Raw genomic sequence first — 25,565 nt, forward strand, 5'->3', positions numbered from 1 at the left:
TGTATGTAGACAGTTGATTAGAGGTGTGGTTGAAGTTGAGGCGTGGCCCTGCTCCTGAACCTACAATAACCAGTTAACTTAATGAGCCTTAATGTCGACAAGAGCATGCTGTGCCTTAAGCTCAGCCCATAACGTAGTATAAAGCTCTGACTTGGGTTTTAATGCGATGACTGCTTCTCCTCTCATCATTCTCTGCAGTCCAGAGATAGCGAGTTGCTCCAGGAGTTTAGCGCCATGCTCCTTGATGTTTCCCAGCATGCCGAGGATCTGCTGGCTCAGAGAGAAAGAGGTTTATTGGCTCTGTGGCAGAAGAGCCGCCTTCGTCACGCTGTGACCAACAGAGTTCCTCGCCTCCTGGGTCTCCTGCAGCACGCCTCGCTGCTGGGCCAACAGGAACTGAGAAGTGAGTCCAGAGAGATAACACCTAGTTGTATCAGCTTAAAGGTCCAGTGTGTAAGATTTAGGGAACTATTGGCAGAAATTTAATGTAGAATATTCCTCATGATGTTTTCACTAGTTCTTTTCATCTAAATTGTATGAATTGTAGTTTTCTTTACTCCAGAAAAGGCCCTTTATATTTAAATACTTTACATTTTACATTGAGGGAGTCTTCTGTATGGAGACCACCACGGTTTTTTTTTTTACTAGAGTCCAGACTGGACAAACTAAACACATTTTGAGTTTTTATGACAACTGAAGGCTTCCACAGGTTCGTTTTCAAGTTTGGAAGGGGAGGGGGAGGTGAGGGGTGTTCAACTGCAACATGCAATTTCAACACTAGATTATACAAAATTCTATGCACTGTCCCTTTAAGAGGGCCCATATATTGTGCAGTTAAACATGATTTGGTTCTTTAACTTTTATTCCCTGCACAGACAGGTTACAATTAAAAAAGCTCCGGTGACGCACTGGGGATGTGTATGCAGAGTAAATTTAGCTGCAGTATATTTAGCGATACTCTGGTTTTTGAGTCACGGCAGCACAACCAGACCCTGCATTTCCTCATCGGCAGAAATCTAATTTTAAAAGAAACTCTGAATCATAAACTAATCCTCTCATTCTTTACTTTATTATCCAAAGCTTGAAAAATATCTCCTCTGTTACTCACGTCATTCATTTTCTTGTTTTTTTTCTACATGATCACAGAATAGTTTGTGTTGCCAGGATACTCCGACCCCTGTGAGCCCTTAGTGATATAAAGAAATAAATGTTTTGCTGTTTGCTCTTATGTTCAGTCCCTCTGGATGCCTAAAGTGTGAGAAAGTGTAAATCAAATCCTGTTTTTGTTTTGTGCCTCAGGGCCCCTGGCCACTCTGGCAGGTGTTTACCAGGATGTGAACGGCCAGCGGCTGGAGACACTTTGGAGGGAAATTGTTTCGTTATGTAACGAGAGACTGGCAGAGGTCATGGAGGCTCTGCTGGGGAACCCTCACCTGAAGCCTCTGGCTCGCACAGGTCTCACCATGTTCAGCGTTGCCCTGGATGTGGTGAGGAACTTGCACATCAGTGCCTTTCTCATTTTAACCACGGTTTCATCCGAATTTATAGTTTTTATTTGGGTCATTTCGATCATTTCATAGATTGTGTGTGCATTCTAATTCTGTGTTTACATGCACACATGTGTGATACATGTGTGCATGTAAACGCTTATGACTGGGTCACTGGAGGATCCTTGTGTGGTGCTGTCCATGCTAATGCCATACTGAAGGAGCTCATATCCTGGATTTGAAAAATCCTTCAGAAACCACTCCACCAAGACAGGATTCGAGAAGTACCAGGGGCCAAACTGAAACACATGTGGGGGGTGAAGTCTAAATTGGTCTCAATGGTAACAGGAGCATTGGGGGCTGTCAAATCAGGTCTGGGAGAGTGGCTCCTGCTGATTTGAGGGTCGACATTTGAAGTCGCTGTCCAGAAGAGATGATGCAGAGATTCCTCATACTCACCTCTAGTAGAGAACCTGAACGTGTGAACACCTCCAACAGACATGACACACTGGACTGAGACTGGTTTAGCTGGAGACAGAGGAGAGGGACAGGGTTATGCAAGTATGGTTGTATGCACTGTCCTCTGAAGTGTGTGTGTATGTGCCTGCATACATGGGTGCGCGTGCGTGTCCTCTCACTCCACGCATGGTTCAGATCTTTGATGCAGCTTGTCTCCAGGCAGAGTCTTTTGTCAGAGGCTGCTTCTGTGGATCTAAGTGCATCAGCAAGTGAATGATTGTCTGTGACACAGATTATTGGTGGAGCATGTTCAGCATCAGCAGTAGTTAAGACCAGTATAGCCAGAAAAGAACGGCCTTATCAATTCAATCAGACGATGCCAGTGTTTCACCAGCAGGAGTGCTCCACTAAATCTTCAAGTTCATGCAGATCTACAACCCCTGTTTTATCCGATTTAGATACCAGTGATCGGGTCTGCATTTTGAGGCCTGTGATTGAGAAGCTTATATGTCAGGGCAAGGGTTAAATCAGAGGAAAACTGCAGCTTGTATTTTTTTATCTTCTGTAGTCCCCACTGGCCTCACATGGCCAGTGGGGACAAGAAACCTGCTCAACCACACCAGTTATAAAGTTTGCACTGCAGAGGAGCCATAGGTGTGTGTGTGTTCTGTTCTCGTTAGCAGGGATAGTTCCATCCCACGAAGCTTGTTGAGCCAATGGCCTCTAGTGCATGGCTCAAAAAGGGTATCATGATCCCTGACCTTCCTTTGTCAAATTAGGTGATAATGGTGTTAGAGAGCAAGATTGCTTCACTACAGGGAGATGGAAAGGGGGGGGCATGATAAGTGCCCATTAGTAACCTATTTGAGTGTGTGAAAATAACACAGAGACAGAAGCATTTAACCTGTTTGTCGCTGGACATCGAACCAATAAAGATGCCAAACTTTAGAAAGCCACTGGTCCAGATCAGAAGTACAACTGTGTACAGTTCTTACAAGTCCTTGGCATTGTAATGAAACTCAAAAAAAAAGTTGGAATGTAAAGGGCTGCAGACGTCTCTGAGCAAGGTGATAATGTGGAGGAAGTTTTAGTCCCTAAAGGTGCAGCCTGTGTATATGCAGCCTGTATATATATAAATATATCATAATAATATATATATATTATTATGATGTATTATATTATATACTATATATACTGAACTATTATTATATACTGTTTAGTAACAATAACATTACCATCATATCATCAGTACTATTACCATCATCTTGCCACTGCACCTTATCTACCTGTTTTTTAAGTGCCCTTGTCCTATTCTGTCTTTTTATTTTTATTTTTCTACCTCAGTATCTTATTCTGTTGTATTTTTATTGTATCCAAATACCGGACTGCTATGACGACCTCATTTCCCTTTGGGGATGAATAAAGTAATCTATCTATCTATTTATCTATCTAGTGCCTCAGCTCTTTAGTCAAGTGTTAGCTGCTCATCATTCCTGCCCTGTCTTCTGAGGTGGAGAGAAACGTCATTGCTTTTAAACACCTGGCTTCACTCTTCAGTTACATAATTGTCAAATTCAATAAGTGGTGAGGACCCCATGCTGACAGAGTATACGACACCAGGTTTCTAATCATATTCCAAGTATGATCTGATCCAGGATGAGATTAAACCAAAATATTAATATGGATGTAAACATTCTCATGTGTATTAAATAATGTTTTGTGTGAATCAGGCAGGACAGCACACCTATCAGTGGATGGAGACCAGGTTGGCCATGGCTCTGTCTGGAGTCAGGAAACGTCTGGCCTCTGTCTACAAACTCTCCCCCAGGTACTTTACATGTCTGAGATCTATATAAAGAAAATTGTTTCTTTCATTTAACAGGTCAGAGAGGTGATTCTTTATGTGAAAGTGTAGCGATCCCACTCTCCATCGTGTCGTGTACAAAACAGATAATAACTAGAGGTTTGTGTTTTTGATGAGCAGAGTCAGAGCAGCATATGAGCAGCTGAGGAGTGCAAATAGAAACAGGGTTAATGTGCATCTCATATGTGTTTTTTTTTCACAGTAAAAACTGAACACAAGTCAGTTTTTATGGGTTTAATGATGCCAGGAGGAAGAATAACATTTTGAGGCTCACCGTTGTCAAATGGGAGTGGTTTACCCTGTGGCCCAAGTTAATGACTGACATCAGTAATTTCAATGTTGCACGTCTGGGACTCCCCACTTAGTCAGTTAGAAATTAAGAAGCCTTTTGTTTACGCGAGTCCAGTGTAGCTCTCTAATATTGTGACCTTGATGACTGAGAATCTTCACAGACAGGGTATATAGATATATTAATGTTACAGTTTGAACTGATTTGACCACAACCTTCAAAGTTTTGATTTGATGTGCTATTGCGCTTTTGTTTCTTCAGTGAGTGTTCAGTGACTGTGTCCGTAACGCTGCCATCGTTCCCCAAGTCGAAATTGCCGCAGGACGGACTGGTGGAGGTCCTTCTAGAGGAGTGGCTCCTGAGGCCGCTGCAGACCCTCGCCGCCATCAGACCCACAGCGGAACTTTACCGCCTCAAGAGGAAGATCATGGACAGCCCGTTTAAACGTAAAACACACTCACCTTTGTACATGAGACAGCTTTAATAAAGGGATTAGTTACATTTATTTTAAGCGTATTTATTGTCCATTACTTGATTATCTGATTATTTTCTGGGAAGATTCTGGAAAAAATTGGTTGAATTACTGGGAATAAATGATTCAGTCATTTTGAAACATAATTCATTATTTTAGTTGGAGCTTGATCACTAGTTGAGCGTGCTGAGTTTAGAAGCATTTGTTAATTAACTGTAAAAATGGTGTGACTGTTACCAAGAGCGTTTGTTAAATTACTCCTGTCTTAAAGACAAATGGACAAGGATTCATTTCAAGGACCTTAAATCTGTTTTGCTGTTTTAATCTTTGTCTCCATGTAAAAAGACCAAGCTTTGCTGGTGGCGGATCAGTTTGTGGTGACGTTTGATGGCCACCTGTATGAGCTGCCACGTTCACGTCCACTGCTCCTCGCCCAAGACGTCAGCGCTGACCCTTCGTTCACACTGCTGCTTGGCTCAGACTCACAGAGCCTCCTCCTGATAGAGATGAATAACAGCACCATCAACATTCAGCACAGTGGACAAGTATGTCCTCATGTTGGTTACAAAACTGGGGTCTAGTATTTGGTATAATCTATAATCTGATTTCCTGTGTGGGAGAAAAAACTGTTATAAATTCATGATAGACTGTTTGTATATTTAATTTATTTCTTATAATCATTGTTTATTTTACTAAAGTTTCAGTGTTGCTCATTATTATTTATGATAATCTTTTTAGTTATTTAACTTTACTTCATCTTTTACTTTTTTATCACAATTTGTTAACTTGTTCTATGTGGTACTTTTTTTTAATTTGTTGTTTCTACTGCTCGTTTTTGTTTTGTATGTTTATACATCTTTTATTATCTTAACTTATTTTTGACATTCCTTCCATTGAATGCTTTTATTCTCTAAATCTAAACATTCAACTCATTTTTAATTCATTTTAACATCGTTTGTTTTGTCAACAACCTGTAAAGCAATTTATTTGGAATTGTTTTTAAGGTGCTGTATAAATAAAGGTTTGATTGATTGATTAATTGAAGGTATCACTAACTTTTCATGTCACAGGTGAGGGCCAACTGCCTCAACGCTGTAACACACACATTCCACAGTGATAGTGGAGTGTCCGTCAAGAAAGGGTCCAGCATCGTGCAGGTGTCCAATCAGAAGGGAGTGTCAGTATCTTGTGACCCGTCGCTTGAGGTGTGCAGCTTCACTCTCGATGGATGGTTACACGGTAGGGGAGCTATACATATATTGTTTGTCACTAATTTTCTATTTTTAAGAAACACGTAAAACTCTGGGATGTGCACACGTTTTATTTTCTACACAGGCACGTCCACTGGTCTGTTAGGAGTCAATGACAACGAAGTAGGGAACGATTTCCCTTTACCTGATGGATCTCAAGCTGAAAACATGGACAGTTTTCTCTATAGCTGGCAGGTATGTGTCCGTCTGTCTGTCTTCACGTGTCGATAATGTCTGTCTACATTCACACATGTTGGAGCTTTGTTGACGTAAATATTTGCAGTTTGATCATGTGTTTTTTCTTTAGATGAAACCAGAGCATATGAGGCCTCCACCTCCTGCAGCTATGAGCCCTGTGAGCTGTGACTATCTCTTCTCCTCTCCAGATTCTCCACTGAGTTCCTGTTTCAGAGTGGTGAGTAGATAAATCCCACACTGCTGACATGTATGAGCTGTGTTTTTCCAGGAATGATAATACATTCAGGGGTAGTATGTAATTCATGGCTCTCGTCACGGGTGAGTTCACCTTGAATAGACATAAGATGTTGAAAACATGTATGTGGCACTGTGCCAACTTTGTGTCTCAGACCTTTCTTATCTTATAATGGATGTCAGGGTTAAAATAAGACATTCTTCAGCTGGAGATGATGGAACAAATGAACATGATAAACTTAAGACGACAGTATTCATGTGTCATGAACTTTGCTTTGGTTGGATGGAAGAAAATCAGTCTAACCTACACTGACTGGCACTCAGAGAGCACAAACCTCTGTCAAGGCCCAACTGTTCCCTTATGAAACCACATAAAAATCAACTAAATCTGGAATTTTGTTTGGATCCGTACCAAATTTTGTATGCTCATTAATATCAGTCCTCTACACATAGCTCCTTTTACCAAGTTCCATGAAATATCTCTGAGAAATCCTGTAAAAATATCTCATTATGAGAAACAAAGTGAAAAATCCTGGACCGCCCTCTGATCCAGGTCTGGACCAAAATGTAAAGGCTTTCTCCCTGACCCACACTGCATCATTCCAATTAGTTGATCATCTTTTCCTTGAGTTAAAAGTTTATAACATATATTTATCGGATCTCAATGATTTTTTTGGTCTGCACATACTAAAAAATAACCTCCTTGGCAGAGGAAACCATCACTTGCTACATCTGCCATGCAAAGATGCTGCAAGTAAATATAAATATATTAATAAATATATTTCAGGTTAAAATGAGATCATCTAAAATCTTGCATTCAATTGATGGGGAGCAAAATGTTTTATAGTAGCAGGCGTGGGTGGCAGTTTAGCTGAGCAGGGATCAGTGAAGATGAGGTCGTATTTAAAGGGACTGCTTTGGTGAGAGAATGGTAGCTGACAGCTGAGCAAATGACTCCGTGTCCTGCATGAACTAATGAGATGCTTCATTATCTGCCTGATAAATCAAATGTGTTCTCTGTGCCAGGTAAGTGAAAAAATATGGCTCGTAATGTTTTTCGTTCCCATACATGTCTCTTGTCTGTGAATGATGGTGGAACTAAAGTATACGACCATGTGTCTTTGTCCTCAGGTGGAGCCTGCTCAGTTCTTCTCAGTGTGCGAGTCGAGCTCCTCCGGGGCCCCCTGCAGATTAGCATCAGCATTTGTCCGTCTATGCCAGCAGAACTACATCCCGCTGGAGGTCCCCGTCCATTGCTGTAAGTTCAACCTTTAAGCAGCCAAGATGTGAATGATTAGAGACTCACGCAGATTGATACTGTGCTCTCATGATGTTTATATTTCTCAAAGAAAAAGGGGAACGATTTTAACAATTTCTTGTTTTTCTTTTGTTTCAGTGAAAGTATGAAGGAAGGAGAAGCTTCAAGTGATAACGACCCCGTTAGCTGCTAAAACAACACTCTCATATACCACTGGTTATGCTACAATAATTATATATTTTTTTATCATACAATGTTGTATCCTGTTGTTTAGTTTCACAATATTTTAATTCCTAAAATGTACACTTCTCTTTAAGTTATGTGACCCTGAGCAATCTAACTATAACATGTAGATTATTATTGATCACTGTAACAAACAAACAAACCCTGAAGATATTTGCTACAGTAACTAATCCTCACAACCAAACTTTGATCATAAAGACACCAACACATGTTCTTTTCAGTATGATGATGTGCATTTATTAATTGTTGTACTGTATGTTAAATACATGTTTTTATTGTTTATGTCGCTTAGTTAATTTGTGCCCTGGAAGATGGGTATGTAGTTGTGTATCTTGGACTTCTGTCCCTGTGTGAGACACTCGGCGATCCAGACGATGTTGCGACTCTCCTGCTCCTTCAGCCTGATGTAGGCGTAAAACACTCCAAAGTGGAACTGCTGCAGGAATGCGAGTGTGTTCAGTTTAACCTGAGGAAAGATGACAGTTGCAGTCACTGAAATTTTGTTGCACTGTAACTCTAAAATCCTTCATATTGTCAGTAAAAATAGTTGAACCAAGCAGACCATACTTTTAAAATTAATTCTGAGGTCAAACACTTGATAAGCAGAGTAAGGAAATAATTAGTTTTACAAGATCTGGACCAACATTAAAGTGAAATTACCTCTCGTTCAAAGAACCTGTCCTCCAGAGTCTTAAAATCTGATCCCGGCTCAGGGTCATCAAAAATGATTTTATAGTCCTACAGGGAGGTGGAGGTTAAAGTTAACCACATGTCTTTAGGTGCAGCAACAGTACAGCAGCTCTCCTTAAGATGTGCTCAGACTCACAGGGTAACAGTCGGCCACAGCTTTGACTTGCTCGTGGTCTTCCGCCTTGGCCAGCAGCTGCAGCCCCTCTGGATGAAGTTTGCCACAAGATGGATACAGAGCGCTCCTGTCTGCGCCGCTCAGATCTGTCCCGAAGGAGTTCACAGTGATGATAAAGGCCCGTCTGTCTGCTTCAAACTGCACCTCGCACACACGCATACAATTTCAGCCAAACAAATCTTAAATATATGTAAAGCGTCATCAGGCGATGTGGTGGAAAAGGTCACAGTACCTCCAGGACAGGACACATTGTTTCCTTCGTGGCTCCGCCTATGTTTTTGCAGAATGAATGGAAAGACTCTAAATACGCCTTTTAAAAAACACAAGGGTCAGACCTTCTCTAGAAAAAACAGGCATATATATTTATGGTACATGTGTGAAAATGTTAACCTCAGTCAGAAACCATAACCCAAGCTGTTACCACACAGTATTAAATGATGCAGTCCACATATCATGTCATCACACACATTAGGCATCATGGTAAGTTGTAGTCACCTTATACAGTTTGTTTCTCAGGATCTCAGCCTCCATTTCATCCAGGTTGGACTCGGATACAGCATCCTGGAAAAACTGAGCTGCAAAAAACGGCAACAGTTTGATCAGCAGTCATATGATCATGTCACTTTTTTAAATTTATCATAGTAGAATTTTAATATGGAAGCCTATTCTTGCAACAACAGGGGAAAAGTAATGGATGAGACTTATAGGGTAATTCAAAATCATGACTTAATCATCACTTTACTGTGCTACCAGGTAAGCTAACAGGTGAGCTAACAGGTGCACGCCCCACTTATGTAGCAGCTGCAGATTTGATGAGTGTCTTCCCACATTCTCTCATAACACATTTCATGCTGAGGGAACCAATTAGACCAAAATCACAGTGAATTTATGTGTCACAGACAGACAAACAAAAAGTTTGCTTTCATTGAGAGCTTATTTTTTTCTCTTTTCTGATAAAACTGAGTCTAATCCTGAGAAGAAATCCGCTCAGGACTGAGAAAACAGAAAGTTGGAGAGCTTGATGCTCACTAACACAAACCTGACTGGCCTGGCAATGTAACCATTTATGGCCTTCATATTTTTTGCAAAAATAACAGAAGTTGAGTGCTTCGATCACGATAGATGGATTAGCAAGACAAGACCACATAAATAGAGTAAACAGTGTGAGGATACATTCAAAGTCAAGGCAGGAGAAATGAGATATTCTGAATAAATCTTTGTATATTTATAACATTAATATAAAGATGAACAGATGACTCAGCTGTTTACTGATTTTCAAATAAAATATCCTCATCTGTGCCTTGGCCCTCTCTGGTTCCAGTCTGAATAGTTATGGTGAAATCTTTACAATCCACCAGGTGAAAAACTGCTATGAGAGAGACGGGAAGAAAGATTCACTCTGTAAAAGTCCCCAAACACTATAAATCTAATATAAGTCACTGAACAATGGCAATGTGAATAGAAGAAACATGCACACACAGGTATGTGCAGCTATCCTTATTAGGACTTCTATTCATTGTGGACAGCCTAGTAAGCAAATCCTTAACATTAACTCCTGGCCAGTTGATGCCTAACCCTAACCTTAACCTAAATAAAATTCACATCTTAACCAAGAGCTCAGAAACAATGTTTAGCCTCATTAGGACCAGGCTTTTGTCCCCATGAGGCCTACAGGTCCAGACAAGGTCAGTGATGGTACTGGAAAAGGTCCTAGTGAGGTAACAAAAATGTGAACACATACACACAGCGAGGCCGAGGTAAATGTGCTAAAGAAAGAAAGTTTAAGCATTTGGCAGTTTGCATGTGAGCTACAACAGTTAATACCAGTTTGGCGTGTTGGGGTTGTAGAGAGGAGGTTGAAGATCAAGAGGGACGGCCCTGCTCCAACAGCATCAGGTTATTCGTTCCACCATCAAGGAACCACAATCTGTCTGGACTGTGGTCACCTCGTGTGCGGGGATGGCAGTGACACATGATGGAGCATAAGCCCAGTTCAAAGAGATAACATAACTAAGATATAAGTCAAAATGACTTTCTGTATTTTAATAATTTCACACATTTGAGACATTTTAATTCTAACTACGTCTCACTTTTTGTTTCAGTTTTCAACTGTGTTTCCTCACCAGCATTATAACTTTATTTCCATTGTAAAATGGTGATATTTATCTCTACTTACTATTTAATACCGTCCGTAATTAAGTTTATCATTCTTGGGAATAGAAGATTAGATGAGTCTGTACCCAGTGGTGTGTCCACCAGAATGGCTGCGTAGAGTTCAGTCGGTGTTCGGGCGATGCCCACTGCTGCCATTTGTTCGAAGGCCCCCAGTGGGTGACAGCGCGGGAGGAGCTCTGACACGTCTCTCTGTTTCAGGGCCCCGGTGATCAGCATCACCACGTTGTCGATCATGTAGCTGTAACTACGGCAACACAGAGAACACGGTCACTTTCTATGGTAGTCCTCAACACGGCGGGGAGCATATCATACAGAAGGTTAAGTAAAAGTAGCTTTCTTTGAATTTTATGAAGTGCTGTGTGTCTGTTTAAATGTGAGGCTTTCTGGAACATATTGGAAAAAAATGATTGTGCTTAGTTTCTTATGCCTTTGACATTATTTAAGTCAATGCAGCGTTGTGGCATTACGTTATATAGTCGAGGAAGGTGGAGAGAGGAGGCAGGGCGTGGGAGCGCAGGCAGCTGAACTCAGTCGCCAGGTTCTCCTTCAGCTTGTTGTCCACCAGAGACACTGTCAGGTTTTCATCAGACGAGGACAACAACTTCCCATAGTCTGTACTCTGCAGGTGTAGCTTCATGTCTGAGAGGAGAGGAACTCAAATCAGGCTTTTTTCCACACTCAGTTACAAACCAGGAAGAGGTGAATCATACAGTACATTTTGCACACATTGCTATCTTTGACTTTGATTTTATAAAGGGCAACGTGGTGAATCAGCGGTTAGCATTGTGGCCTCACAGCAAGAAGGTTCTCCTCATACTCTGTCTTCCTCCCACAGCCAAAAGACATGGAGATGGGAGTTTGAGTAATTGGAGACTCTAACTTGACTGTCGGTGTGAATATGAGTGTCACTGTATATTGGTCCTGTGATGGACTGGCAACCTGTTCAAGGATGTGCCCCTAAGGTAGCCTATTTATACTGGAAGGATAGATCAACTTGACAGCTCAACACTTTGCAGCTGAAGATAACTATTACATGCATATCATGCAATTTTTACACACAAACACACAGTATAGTGTGTTTTTTTCAGTCAGTTGTCTCCGTTCATTATCCATTAGCCCCAGCGTCGACTCTCTAACATGTCTGTCGTGTTGGAGTATGAACACGCTGCATCTCAAACTAACACCTGATGGTCTTAATCTTCTTAATCTTCTAACTTGCTCTTTCTGTCTCTCTCAGAAAGGAATGCTCATTTCTTAAGCGAAAAATTCAGATGATCTCCTTGACAAATGAGAGCCACCTGAATAAACCAGGTTGAGCAAAATGAAACATCTGGCCGAACATGTGGGTTGTCTGCCCAAGTTTGGCCCATGGACTTCCACGTATGGGCTGATTGCGATGGTAATCCTGCTGTCTCCTGACAGCCAGGAAGATTGTGTGTGTATGTGCAATAGTTGGTCCAGATGTGGAAGTAGACTCCGACAGTCACGCTGTATGTGGTGCTGGACTAGAGCCGAGGAGCTGGGCACATTTTTAAGCCAGAAGAAATAAATATATATGCATATATCTGATAAAGCTTCATTCACAAAATAAAAATATGTCTTAAAATGAGACTGTGGTTTGAGATTCTTACCGTCAAGTGTATCACACTGGGCCAGGTTGTGATAATCAGTCTGAGTCAGGATTCCAGCCTTCATCCCTCGAACCAGACCCTCCAGATAACCATGGTCCACGTTGAAACTGAATTCTGCCATTATTCCAAATGAGTTATCCACAAGTCAGGCTGCAGGTTAAGGGATGTTTGACTGTGTTTCTCTTTGTTTTTTTCCTCTTTACAACAACTTCTGCATTATTTCCTCCTCTGACTCACATTCATGCTGTTATCTTCCCTTCCTCTTTGACAACTAGTAATTCCATAGTTGCCCTAAAATAGTAAAATGTCTCAGTTCCTGCTCTTGAGCACATTCAGTCTGTGTAAACAATTAATTTACTCATATCGATTCATGGCACATTGGTGCAGTGTTTAGCACTGTCACCTCATAGCAAGTGAATCCAGTCTGCGTAGCTTTTTTTCCCAGAGTCCTAAGTAGACTAGGGTAATATGAAACTCTAAATTGACTGCAGGTGTGAATGTGAATATGAATGGTTGTTTATCTCAGTATTTTTGGACCAATGATATACTGGTACACTGCTCAGTGTGTACTCCACGTCTCACCCAATGTTAGGCAGCAAAAGGATGTGAAGTGTGAGTCAAATTTAATATCATAAAATTACATTCTGTGTCAAACTGATTTAATTTAAAATCAGGCTGTTCAGATTCAGTTTTCATGTAGTTATTCATGTTAAATGAGTCATAACATGTGATTCAAATTCAGTTTTTTAATGAAATTATTCAAGTTGAGTCGCTCAAATTCAAATATAAATGATTCATCATGTTCCTAACTTGTTAGACTTGAAGACTGGCTGATGCATCACAGAAACATGGCTGAAATGTTTTCCAGGCTCTGTTCAGTATCACTTCACTTTCTTCAACACCCACATATTCCTGTTCTCAGGAGACGGTTTACAGCAAACTGATCACACGTATGATGATCTCTGTGAAATCGATTATCAATAAAAATGTAAGCTACTGTTACAGTTCTTCAGTTTTTTGCAAATCAAACTTCCTTCCTCCTCTTCACCCTCCGGGGAAAGAGAAGCAGACGTGTGCACCACATGCTGTGTTATTGCTTGGATCTTCTTTGGAATTCACAGGCCAACATCAGCATCCATGCATGTCTCTTTTTGATAAGACCACCGCCACATGTGTTCAATGTTCATTATCTTTATGCTTTCCACAAAATCATTGCAGAAAACAATCCAGAGCAGGTTTATTTACGAGACAGCTGCCAGCAAGCATTTGCTTTGCTTTGCTTCGATCCAGTGTCTCATATTTCCTAAATGAAATACACAAAGAGGTAACTCTACATGTGAACAATTAACCCTTGTGTTGACTTAAAGGTTCTGTGTGTAATTCACTGGTGTGTAATCAGTTTTTACTGTGGTCCAAACTGGGCAAACTAAACTCCCTTTGAGTTGTCAATACAGCTGAAGTTCTTTTATGTTGGGAAGGGGAGGGTGAGGTGAGGGGTATTCAGCTGCAACATGAAACTTCACCACTAGATATTACTAAATTCTACACACTGAACCTTTAAGTGTCACGGCCTGTCTCATGTTTAACATCAGAGGAAACCCTTAATGATCTGCATTCACCTTGAATTTTGATGACTTTGTCAGAAGTATATGGTGACCTCATCATAAGAAAACTATACACTTGGTATGTACCTCCACCACAGTGCAACAGTAAAATCAATCAATGCAATTAAAAAAAAAAAAAGATCTAAGAATGACTCTCTGAGAAATTAGTGAAAATGTCAAAACAAACAATTAAAACAATGAAAGTGATAAAAGATCAATCCTGGATCTTCCACTTGATCTGGATCAATATTGAATGGGTTCTTACCTGATCTACATCACATTTTCCACCCAAGTTTCATGGTAATCCATTCAGTTGTTTTTGGGTTATGTGCCAACCAACAAACAAACAAACAAACAAACATTATGCTTGGCAGGTGAGAGAAGCAGCAGCTTTGTACATAATACCATGAGAGCCGTGCACCACCAGGGTACAAATACTGAGTTATTTTTCTTACCTGGTGCTTAAAATCACAAAACAATAAAAACTGAAAGAAATAAACATTTGTCAAAGATCAAGAAAATATCATGGTCCCTTTCATCATATTACATCCAGGACAGGAGGGCAGCACAAGATGAGCAGGACCTGAGGACCCCACAAGAGCCCATTCTATATGTTTATCACACCAGCCAGTGAATAAAGCATCGTGCAACGGTCAACTGGAAAAGTAGGATTGAAACTGACTTGCATGCATCGCACTGCTTTTCACAGCAGTTGTTACGGTTTGATAATTATCAGTCAAGACATGTGAGAAGAAACTAGAGGCCATGAAAGAGTAGAGGGAGAACTGGGTGGAATGTCATACTTCTACAACCTTGTGGAAATAAACAGTGGATAAGATATACAGAGGTAATAATCTCAGAGGTTCAGATTGATTGAAGTTAAGGGAACTGTCTTGATGGTCTACTGAGTGCCTTTTTAGCTCCCTCTGCCATGGAGATTATGTTTCCCTTGTTGATTGTCTGTCTGGTAGCAGGATTACACAAGAACTACTGAACTGGGGTATATGTAATGGAAGAAAACCAATGAATCTTAGAGTGTATTAGAATTTTTTACCCTCTATAACTTCACAAGATTTTCACATTATTGTGAATTTATCAAGAAATAATTCATGGATCATGCTCACTTAGTGGACTGACATCTATGAGGGTATCATTTGGTGCAGCTTGATTGAATTTGAGGGGACTGATGGACCTTGAGTGCAGATTTAGTTCAAGACATTTTTCCAATTAGCCTTTCAAGGAACTCAGCTTTGTAGCCCAGGGGGGTGTTCCACTGTGTTTTTCAAAGCTGCTGTCCTTTCAGCAGTATATGCTCAGTGTTAGTATATGGGTGGTCTGTGGAGACGAGCAGTGGAGGCTCGGTGTAGAACCAGGAGATGCAGGTTCAATGTGTGTCCATTTCATCACCTCTAATGAACCAGCAGCTCCTGAAAGAACACGCCTGCAGCTCCCCTGTCCCCTCCTTGTATCAAAGACAAAGGCCTTAAAGGTTTGCGCTATCTCCCACCCCCACAGTTTCTTATCACCCAAAGAGGAACACGAATGCTGTCCTCCTGAGCGTGCTGCAGAAAATGGTGTGATCGTGAGCCAGCCGTCATCCTGGACTACAACCATAACAATGGTGGCATTGACAACCTGCAAGATTCCAGCTGCTGGCCCCCTCTTCCATCATGTGTCCTCATATAACACCTTCATGATATGGAACTAGATCAACAATACCTGGTTGCTATAAGCAGAACAACAACAAGGTGTTACTACTTGGTAAAGGCTCTTGTACTCTCACACATTCAAAGAAGGGAGGACCTTTCCCACTCAGTAACATCTGCAGTACTTACTGTTCGGGGGCCTGAGTCTTGTACTGATCCATCAGGGCCTACAGCAGGGGCGATGCCAAAAACAACATGTGATATACATTTGAGTAATCTGCAAAGTCCATACATACATTACTTTACTAATTCGAGTTGATTGATGTTCCTCATGTTTTATGGATCTATTATTTCCAATTTATTTCCTTATTTATTGCTGTTTATGCAGTGGAGGCAATGGTTCAAGACTATTAGATTATTCACCGTGCAGTGTATAACAATATATCAGTGTTGCAAGAAAACTGTACTTAAGATTTGATAAAATGCACAAAAACTAGACTTTCTGTACATTTCTGCTACTTCCTTACAAGTCTCCTGACAAAATAATGTACATGCATTTATGCATTTAAAAATACTGATACTTATACTAAAACTAATAATAACAGCAATACACCATCAAGACCAGATGAAAAACTAAAAAACTAAATCGGTGTCAATGTCATAAATCCATCTTTGCACTCTCTAGGCAAAAAACCCAGATATTTAAAACTTCTTTGATGAATAACAGGTCGCTTTGTCTTGCAAAATCGATATGGGTTTAAAATTCAGTTAGGCTGCTTTCATTTAGGGTTTTTCATGAGTCCAGGTCATTGTTGGTCCTTGAGGCAATAGACGAATGTTAAACATATAAAAGGATTAAAAACACTTCCTGCGGGAAAAAAAATATAAAGAACAGAACAAAACAAAGGATGATATAGGCTCTTAATATTTTTATTCAATAACAAAAAAAATATAAACTTACTTTGCTCACAAATCCACACATGAACAATTCTTCATTGGGAAAACCAGATCATCTCATCTCCAAGGCATGGTTTACATAGGAACAGAAACATCTAGTTTTTAAGAGCTTTTCCACATTTAGTCTGTGGGAGTCAGGACTTTTTAAGGAACAAACAAGAAATGTATGTTACAATGTATATCTATTGATAAGCATACATACAAGTTTAATCTAGCATGAGATAGATAGAGTTAAATACTTTCTAAGGTAGCAATAGTGCGGGAAATTCCCGAGACACAACACACAGTTAACGTGTAAAACAGTATGTTGTGAATCTGTATATTCTGTAAACATTTCTGTGGGTTTTAAGTTTTTCATCTTACAGCCTCGGAGGACTGATGACAGAAAAACACATCATATGGTTTCAATCCTTCAGTTGCGTCTCTCTTCTCTTCAAGCATTGACGCCAACGACGATGGAAAGAATTTTCACTTTTAATCTCAATATCGTGGTTTTCTAAATGTTCCTGTAGTCTGCACTGAGCTGTGATAATGTTCTCTAAACTGCACCTGTGCTGTAAAAGAGAAAAACCCACAGGCCAGTGGCCAGTGTGTGAGAATTCCCCTGTGTACATAAGTCTCAACAGGTTGGTTTAAACATTGTGGCTGATCAGTGTGAATGCTCATCACTTAGTATGTCCAGGTGCTGGGGTGTGTTTGCACATGAATATGCCTGTGTGTGTGTGTGTGTGTGTGTGTGCGTGTGTCTGTGCTCCATCTATGTCCTCTTTTGGCACAGGTGGTTCATCCTCCAGCAGTGGCAAATGGTATTGAAGAGTCGACACCGGCAAGAGGCGCAGGGGTCGCAGCACGGCACGCGAGAGGAGCAGCTCTCCATTAGACGGCCACAGCGACGTGCAGGCATCATGACGCCGGAAGTGACTTGCTGAAACAGTATCAACGAATGGAGAATTTACAGGAAACTTCTCAGAATATTATGCAAAAGAAGGTAAAATCACCACTGTTGATTTGATGACTTAGTCTAAAAGAAAGCTTAAACACAGAGCTTAACTTTGAAGCTGCACCAATCAGAATATACACACGCGGTGTCCAATTTCAAAGTGACGGGAAACTGAGCAGCATTTGGAAACCTTTAGCAAAAAGTTGGAAGAAACCAAAATAGAGCTACAAGAGGGTGAATATTAGACTTACATACATTGTCCATATCTGCTGGATGTGTAAATAAGCAGCAACACCTTCACTAACAGCTTTACCTTATAAACCTTACAAGGCAACAATATGTCATTGGTGTTTCTTCAACCTGTTGCACTGCCCCTCAAATCTATAATCTAATATCCGTCAAATTACTCTGATGGTTTATTTTTGTTAGAAAATCTTCATACAATACAATTAATGAACTTCACCATAAGTTTTATTAATTACAACTTATTGATTACATTTCATTGTACTGCCCCCAGGGAGTGCTAGAGTTTGGAACTGAAAATGTGAAACACTTAAATACAACATGATGAATAATACTAAAATGTGTGTAAATTATTAACCAAATATTTGTATTATTTTATTGCAATATAAATCAATTTATTGAGTTGCTCTTTTATTTCTTTATTTTTAATTTGGCCAGTTGAAAGTAAAAAATATACTAACTAGCATTTTCCTCACCCATCTTATTTCAAGCAATCATAATTATACCTTTCTGAATCATTATTGAACATGCAGTGGCTGCAGGTGGAATCCAAAGACAGTTTAAGAAGAAGAAAACTTACAGCATGGGGATTTTCCTGTGCAGTCTTCCTTCTTGCAAACAGTCGTCTGCTCTTCGCTTGGCTCCAAACTATAGTTAGAAAGAAAAGAAAAATCATTGTCACTTTTAATAAACATGTTCAAACTCTGTTCGAAAATTATATCTGTGTTTTTTTTTTGTCTGTGGGGGCATCTTCCAGATGTTCCTGGAATAACTTGCACAGGGCGACGTCCAAGAGGCACCATGATCTGATGTTCACACAGTTTCAACCAGCTATTTTTAACAATGTGAAGTAACTATAGTTCCATTTAAAGCTATTGTACTTTTGGATGAGTGATGAAAGAATATGCTGTTAGATTAGTGTTAAAACCTCACACGTGCACATGAATGAGCTCCCAGCTGCTCAACACTCACTCGCCTTTCTGGTTGACTTTTGAGAAGTTAGATGTAGAGACAGTGGCTGATGTCTCTGCAGCTTTGATTAGTCACTGTCAACACCCACCATCTGCAGCCTGGAGAGAGGCAAGATCCCATTTTTATTGGTCATACTGACAGTTGAGGATGTCCCTAATTACATTTGTATGAGTCAAAATTTATTTTGGGATATTCAAATCACATTATGGATATCTGGACTGGTATTTCATTTGAGTTATCTTAAAATATATGATACTAAAACTATGACGAGTATCGACTGGATTGTGTCTGAAATGGGAATAATTTCATTGGGAACTCTGTTGCACACATCATAAATGGTCATTCTGGACATCACAAATATAATTGACATTGACATTGGATACGCATGAATGGCAAAAGGGACACAATTTGCCCTGGAAAGGATGACGTGAATATCTGTAATTTGCAATATCCTACTGTGTATCCATTCTACAGCTTTTAAACATTTCAGTAGTATTTAGTTTGTATTGATATCCTGAAATAGCATTTCTAATAGTAAGACAGTTGTAAATATCTTTAAACACACAATATGTAGTAACTTCGGTCGCTGGGGGTATCTCAATCAAAACAATAACAAGAGACTTATTTGATGAACTTGTGAAGTGGCTTGGGATCATGGGAGTAGTAGTTTTTTCCATCATTGCAGATGAAAATCAGATACAAAACATGTTCACGGATGAGGTAATGTATTAGAGTTGTATTCATGTTACACAGCAATAAATAATCATGATCCATTAAGAGTGACCAATTCAATCAGTGGAAGACAACAGTCGACTTGCAGTATGTTTTTCCTGCAACTCAGAAGGACAAAGTCAGGACTACTGAGGATATGATGGAACTAAAAGTCGATGAAACGTTTCATTACCTTGAATAAAATTGTGGATTTCACTGTTTGAAGATTGTTGGAAACATTTTGGATATTGTAAGTACACAAGTCAACAAAATATATAACATAGGTCTCATTGGTTTTAGACGTTTTAACGAAAAATGTAAATATTATATCTTTAATTTCCAGCCAGAGCAGAGATAATACACAGATTTGTCAGATGCGGTAATGAGTATCTAAAATGTAGTTACAGATTTGAATGTGGTTTTAGTACTGAGACAGATTAAAAACAGAAAAGGAACCCGCTGTGACCCCTGTGAATCAACCACAAATGGATTTAACTTTCACAAAACACAGGGGAGAAAGGGACCCCCTCGTGGACCCATGTGTCCAAGCTGGGAGCTGATGGCTTGAGGCTACGCTGCGATCAGACTAAACAAACATATCCAATTTGCCACCATATGGGCCCACCACCCACAAAGAGGAGGTAAAGCATTGGTGAATTAATTGGTGGGCGGTGGAGGAGGAGAACTTTGAAAGCTGACAGCCATTACCAGACACTGGCTCTATTCACAGAGAACATCTGTCATCAGGTGGGTTGACCTCTGTGAGGCCTCTGCCTAAGAACAATAGTCTGAGAGTCTGTGCTTTCTTGGTTTCCAGAGAAAATAAGTTTGGAAATGCTTTGTTTACGTCCATCCTCATGAAACTACTGGAAAGAGTTTTCAGCACTTGAAATATTAGAGAGATGTTTATACACATTTGTTTTGGGTCCTGTCTTTCCCCATTTGTGGATCATTTGTCACTGTTTTGATCAGACTATTTATCATTGGTAAAGTTGTTGTTCTTCCTCTCACTGTGAGGTGCTGAATAAGATCAAGAATCAAGGAGTAACACACAGACTTTCTTGTTAAACGGTGAAAAACCTGTTTTCAAAGATGTTTTGTATTGTACCATGGAATTCTGTCTACATAACTTTCTACCACTAGTCACACTAGTGGCGACACTTTATTCAATCACAACATCAGTCTGTCAGTGGAAATATCCACAAGTACTGGATGGGCTGCCATTACGGTTTCTGCACACATTCATGGTCCTTTTGGATCATCTGACTTGACCTATGGTGCCATCCTGAGGTAGTTTTGAGTGAAACATCTCAACAACTAGCACATTTGTTAGGAAATTCCACATAGCATGACTTCTGTGGAAAATACTACAAAAGTACTGTATACTGTAATAGTATGAGTTTGACTCATTGTTGAACATCTGCTGATTTAGTTGAACTGCAGTAAAGTAGAAGCATTTCCGTAACTGATTGAACTGGAAATTGAAAAATAGATGTTTTGTAAATCTCACAATGTCAAACAGCACAGAGAACAGTAGAATACATAGGGTGTGTTTTTTCACTAAACTGACTCACTGTTGCAAATTTGTACAGTCTGACATAATTTACCATGATGTTTGCTTTGAATCACGTTCCCAGAAACAATGGAACTTGATTGATATCCAAGGCTTTTAGCAGTCTGGTATCTTTTACAGACAAAAATAGCAGCGAAGGTCCAAATGAAACCAAAATGATTTGGCTCTAACCTCCCATCTTCGGGCCTGGATTATCTTTGGATCGTCACAAAAAATATATGCCAACAAAGTTTAACTTTTCTCCTCAGACACTGACACCATCAACACCCTCAGCCTTATACTACAATGTGTCTTCTACAGCCTAAGTCCTGCGCAGGTTTGCAAAAGGCAACAAATCAAAAACCCTCCGCCTAGCCTCTGAACTCTTTTTACCTTCTGCCTCATGATGGATGGACGCTGCACCTTCACTTCCACTCCAGCACAACACCTTGGGGCTAATCTTTGAGCAGATGTGAACACTTGATCTGTTACCTTGCAGAAAATACCTTTGCTCAACCTGTTGATGTTTCATGCCTCTGCTCCTGCTGATACTCACGCCCTCATCCACACTTTGAAAATTCACTCCTTGACATATTGCATTTTTTTGTGAAGCCACCATCTGTTTTTTCAACAAATTATAATGAAACTATTATTTTTTCCTTCATGTCCTCCCTACATTTGTATCTCAGCAGGTTCCCATAGTGCATCTTCTGTAGTAACACTAATAAATAGATAACATCTTGAACAATTTGACTGGCAGGTGAGAAGGTAGTCTTTATTGTTAGCTTATGTGACACTTTTTAAGGTTTGTTTATATTTTCAGCATCTAAACAAGATTAATATTCATTAACATTCATTTTATTACAATGTCAAATTCGTGATAGCAAACTTTCTAGGCTATAGAAAATATGGATTTTGCCTGTAAGTGTGACGGACTGTAGGTCTATTTGTCCTGTTTGCAACAATCGTTAATCCAACCCAGTTTGTATGAAACCACATCCACTTCTTCGTTATGAAAGCTTCAGTAGATCCACTGAAGCTCTGTCCCTCACCAGCACAGAGGTGGGCATGGATTCATTTGACTGTGTTTCAACTCTCCAGCCAAACTCATGAAATTGAATGATACCATTTGTCCCAACTGAAGGTGTTGATAATTCACCAGTCCATAGATTTGATTGTAAGATCATATAATCATACAAGATACCACTGGTTTTATACAGTGATATGCAAATTTGGTAATAATCGGATCTCAAGACCTAAATTCAGACGAATGTCTAAGGCAGGTAGGTGCAGTGAAGAATATTTGATGTGAAAAAGAAGGTTTATAGACGGGTAGGCAGGAAAAATAAAATCCAAAAACTCAAAAGACTAATGATTGCAGCTGAAACTTGAGGTATAAAGCAGATGACTGAACAGAAACACAAGGTCAAACTGCAGAGACAAACAAATGAACATAAAAAAAGGACATAAATTAATATTGAACATGTTGAACATGTTGATAAACAACAATCCTCTCATCCTCACCTAAATTATTCTCAGTCTTCCTCGCATCCCCCTTCGTGTCCTCAGCCCAGGACAGCGGGAAGACGAGCAGGAGGAAGCACAACAAGTGTTTGCCGGTGATCTTCCTCATGATGATGAGATCTGTTGATGACACGGTAGAAGAAAGACAGAAAAATGTAAGGATCACATTCACAGAGTAAATCCCGGACTGCCTGGGGCAACACATCCAGGACTCACGTAGTTGAGCAGCAGTAAATCCTGAATGCGTGTCTGTGTGTGTCCTCCAGGCTGAGGAGGGATGACTGTATCAGGGAGGTGACACCAAGCGAGATGCACCGCCCCCAGGTGACGAGCTCGAGACACGACAGGAGAGGAGGACTGATGGACGGTGGTTGCCCTGGCAACAGAATACAGAAGCCGGAAATCAATTTATATATATATGTAAATATATATATATATGTAGAGAGATCGGCGATTATTTTAGTCGAGGAAGGTTAAAGACCAAGGTTAAAATGTACTGAAGTAATTTATCACCATGAATTACATTAATAAATCAGGGTCCATAATTTACACAGAGGGACTATTTATATGTCACATCCATGCACAATTTCCGATTCAGTAACATGCTCATTTAAGCCATTCCTTGTTTACTGTAACAAGCTCTGTAACCTAGAGCAAAGTCACACATCACTGGATATATTTATATTAAATATTATATAGATATAGACTTATTTCAAGCTGTGTTCTTCGAAAAAAGATTAAACTTTGTATCTTTGTTTTGAGTTTCATATAAATAAATATACCATTATTAACATTATTGTTTCAGCTACAGTTCAAATATGGTTAGAGCATCATAAAGCGCATAACTCCACCAAATTTTGTACAATCATAGTTATTCAGGCTCAAAATATATCAATTAAAACAAATCAAGATTAATACATAAATCTGAAAAGCAGTTTTTTGTGTTATTCTACTCAAATACAAACAAACGCCAATGAAAACACAACGTCCTTGGCAGAGGTGGTCAAAGTAAACTCTACATAGATAGATAGATAGATTTTTATTTATGGATTAGCAGACAAAAAGACAAAAATATCCATAGGATAACATGTTAAAGTGAAACATCACTTATTTACAACATGGTCACAAAATGGCAAGACAAAAACATTTAACAAGAACTTATCTAAATCTATATGTAAAAAAAGAATGAGGTGCATATGGTGATACAGTGGCATGAAAATAAATCTGAGTAAAAGGCTGTACTGATTTCCAAAAGCAGTTAGTTAAATATGACACATATTCTTTGATATTTTTAGCAGGTTTACTTTTATTTCCACCTTTTTAAGTTTCAAAATAACAAAATGAGGTAAAGTCTCTGACCCACATGTTCTGGAAACCTGCATTATTTGTAAAGACCATCACCTCCTTTATAACTTGTAAACCCATTTTCCAGCCAGTGACGAGTCTTTCCCTTCTTGTAGGGTGGATTTGGCTCCTCCTTCCATCCAGTAAGGTTTGCAGTTGTGTGAGATTCTCCATCTGTCCTGCATGCACTGCTCTTTTGAAGTCAATCCACTGATATTCAATAATGTTTAGCTCAGAGGAGTGTGAAGGCCGCACGCCAAAATCTTCAGCTTATACCTCTAGGGGTTGTCGTTTGTGGATATTGAGGTTTGTTAGGGGTCATGTGGTAGATCTTTTCTTCATCTTCAGCTTGTTTACAGACGTTGTGATTCCGGCTCCCATAATTTACTGGAGTTTAATTCAATCCATTCTTCACACTCCCAGCAAAATGTTGTTGGATACTGGCTACAAAACGAGCATGGAGCATTAATGAGCTGCCCAAGTGCTTCTCTGCTGGAGACATGTTCTCCTCATGGAACTCTCTTTCCTTTCATCTCCAAACATACCTTTGCTAACTGCACCTAGAAACTTCAGTTTTAACTTCACTGGTCCACAGGCCGTGTTGATGACATGAAAGTCAGATTTGTACAGGTTTCCCTGCACAGTTGAACCATGCACCACCTCTCCAGAATCTGCTTAATCCTCCTAATGTTTTTCTGCAGTCGAATGGGGGTTTTGATTTGCTTTTTTAGCAAACAGTTCTCTGTGAAAGTTTTATGGCTTTCTAGAATGTAACTTGGGGTCCACTATCAGTGTTTACAGACATTTCTCAATTTCTCTGCAGAAAGTGACACGTTTACATGGACATCAATATTTGGATATTAACCATGGACAATAGTATGAATAAAACACTGTCATGTAGACAACAGTCTCTGATTACCTTAACCTGAATAAGAATGTATGACAGATGAATGGGCCTATACCCCTACTGACGTTGCTTTGCTTTGTTTATCGTCAACCCAAGCTAAATAAGGACATTTAAATGAATTTGCAGCTTTCCTTACTCCTTTGTGCTCACTCTCTGCCTAACATAATATTGCTGGGAGATTTTAATATACTTATAGACAATATCAACAATGCTCTCTCTAGGGACTTGGATTAAAGCAATTGCTGTTTATCCAACACTGATGAATTTGTTTCTCTTTACAACAATGGTCTTCATGGTCCTTTAAAAAACCTGGACTGTCTCCTCCCATTCTGCAACATGATTTGCACCTGCACTACGCCAACTCAAATTGATTGGCCACCGTTTGGAATGCCTCTACAAGAAAAATGGACTTGTTGTGCAAAATGAAATGTACAACGATCATTTTCATTATGACAAGGATGCCCTCTCTTCAGCAAAATAAACCTTTTACTCAGGTTTAATCAGTTCAAGTGGAGGCAACACAAGAGCCCTGTTCTCCTTGGTACTGTAAATAACATACTACGACCACCGGACTCTTGCACCTCATCTGTATTCAACCTCCTACTGTCTCTCCTTAATGCCCTTTTTAATGACTAATCTATAAAATTGACATAATTCTCCAGCAACTGTCTCCTAACTGCTCCTATAGTCCCTCCCCACTGGTTCTCTCAGCCCCTTTTCTCTCTTTCACTTTCAAGTTT

General features: G+C 39.8%; 3 protein-coding genes across 4 annotated transcripts in view; 1 reads left to right on the forward strand and 2 right to left on the reverse strand.

Moving 5' to 3' along the window:
• The window catches only part of LOC109638563 (uncharacterized), a 36,101-nt gene extending 28,065 nt beyond the window's left edge, over nt 1–8,036 (forward strand). For both annotated transcript variants that reach the window (XM_069511678.1, XM_069511679.1), the window contains exons 65-74: nt 199–403; nt 1,300–1,487; nt 3,677–3,774; nt 4,361–4,545; nt 4,917–5,116; nt 5,642–5,810; nt 5,907–6,016; nt 6,129–6,236; nt 7,385–7,511; nt 7,650–8,036. In XM_069511678.1, the coding sequence (XP_069367779.1) occupies nt 199–403; nt 1,300–1,487; nt 3,677–3,774; nt 4,361–4,545; nt 4,917–5,116; nt 5,642–5,810; nt 5,907–6,016; nt 6,129–6,236; nt 7,385–7,511; nt 7,650–7,660 (1,401 nt within the window). In that variant the 3' untranslated portion in view covers nt 7,661–8,036. The remainder of the gene's footprint in view (nt 1–198; nt 404–1,299; nt 1,488–3,676; nt 3,775–4,360; nt 4,546–4,916; nt 5,117–5,641; nt 5,811–5,906; nt 6,017–6,128; nt 6,237–7,384; nt 7,512–7,649) is intronic.
• Nucleotides 7,980–12,672, reverse strand: LOC109639579 (V-type proton ATPase subunit d 1-like). The gene is made up of 8 exons (XM_020103112.2): nt 12,426–12,672; nt 11,262–11,433; nt 10,860–11,038; nt 9,115–9,194; nt 8,852–8,929; nt 8,581–8,757; nt 8,415–8,492; nt 7,980–8,220 (listed from the first exon to the last, which is right to left on the reverse strand). Exons 1-8 carry the CDS (start codon nt 12,544–12,546, stop codon nt 8,047–8,049), a joined length of 1,059 nt encoding a protein of 352 aa, XP_019958671.2. The 5' UTR covers nt 12,547–12,672; the 3' UTR covers nt 7,980–8,046.
• Nucleotides 12,673–16,589: 3,917 nt separating this feature from the next.
• On the reverse strand, nt 16,590–22,932 carry asip2b (agouti signaling protein, nonagouti homolog (mouse) 2b). The gene is made up of 4 exons (XM_069510986.1): nt 22,791–22,932; nt 22,575–22,694; nt 18,396–18,463; nt 16,590–17,557 (listed from the first exon to the last, which is right to left on the reverse strand). The coding sequence occupies exons 2-4, from the start codon at nt 22,681–22,683 to the stop codon at nt 17,390–17,392; spliced, it is 345 nt and encodes a 114-aa protein (XP_069367087.1). The 5' UTR covers nt 22,684–22,694; nt 22,791–22,932; the 3' UTR covers nt 16,590–17,389.
• Between the last annotated feature and the right edge of the window lie 2,633 nt (nt 22,933–25,565).

Source organism: Paralichthys olivaceus, chromosome 16, assembly GCF_024713975.1.
Source record: "Paralichthys olivaceus isolate ysfri-2021 chromosome 16, ASM2471397v2, whole genome shotgun sequence".
In the NCBI taxonomy this organism is placed as follows: domain Eukaryota; kingdom Metazoa; phylum Chordata; class Actinopteri; order Pleuronectiformes; family Paralichthyidae; genus Paralichthys; species Paralichthys olivaceus.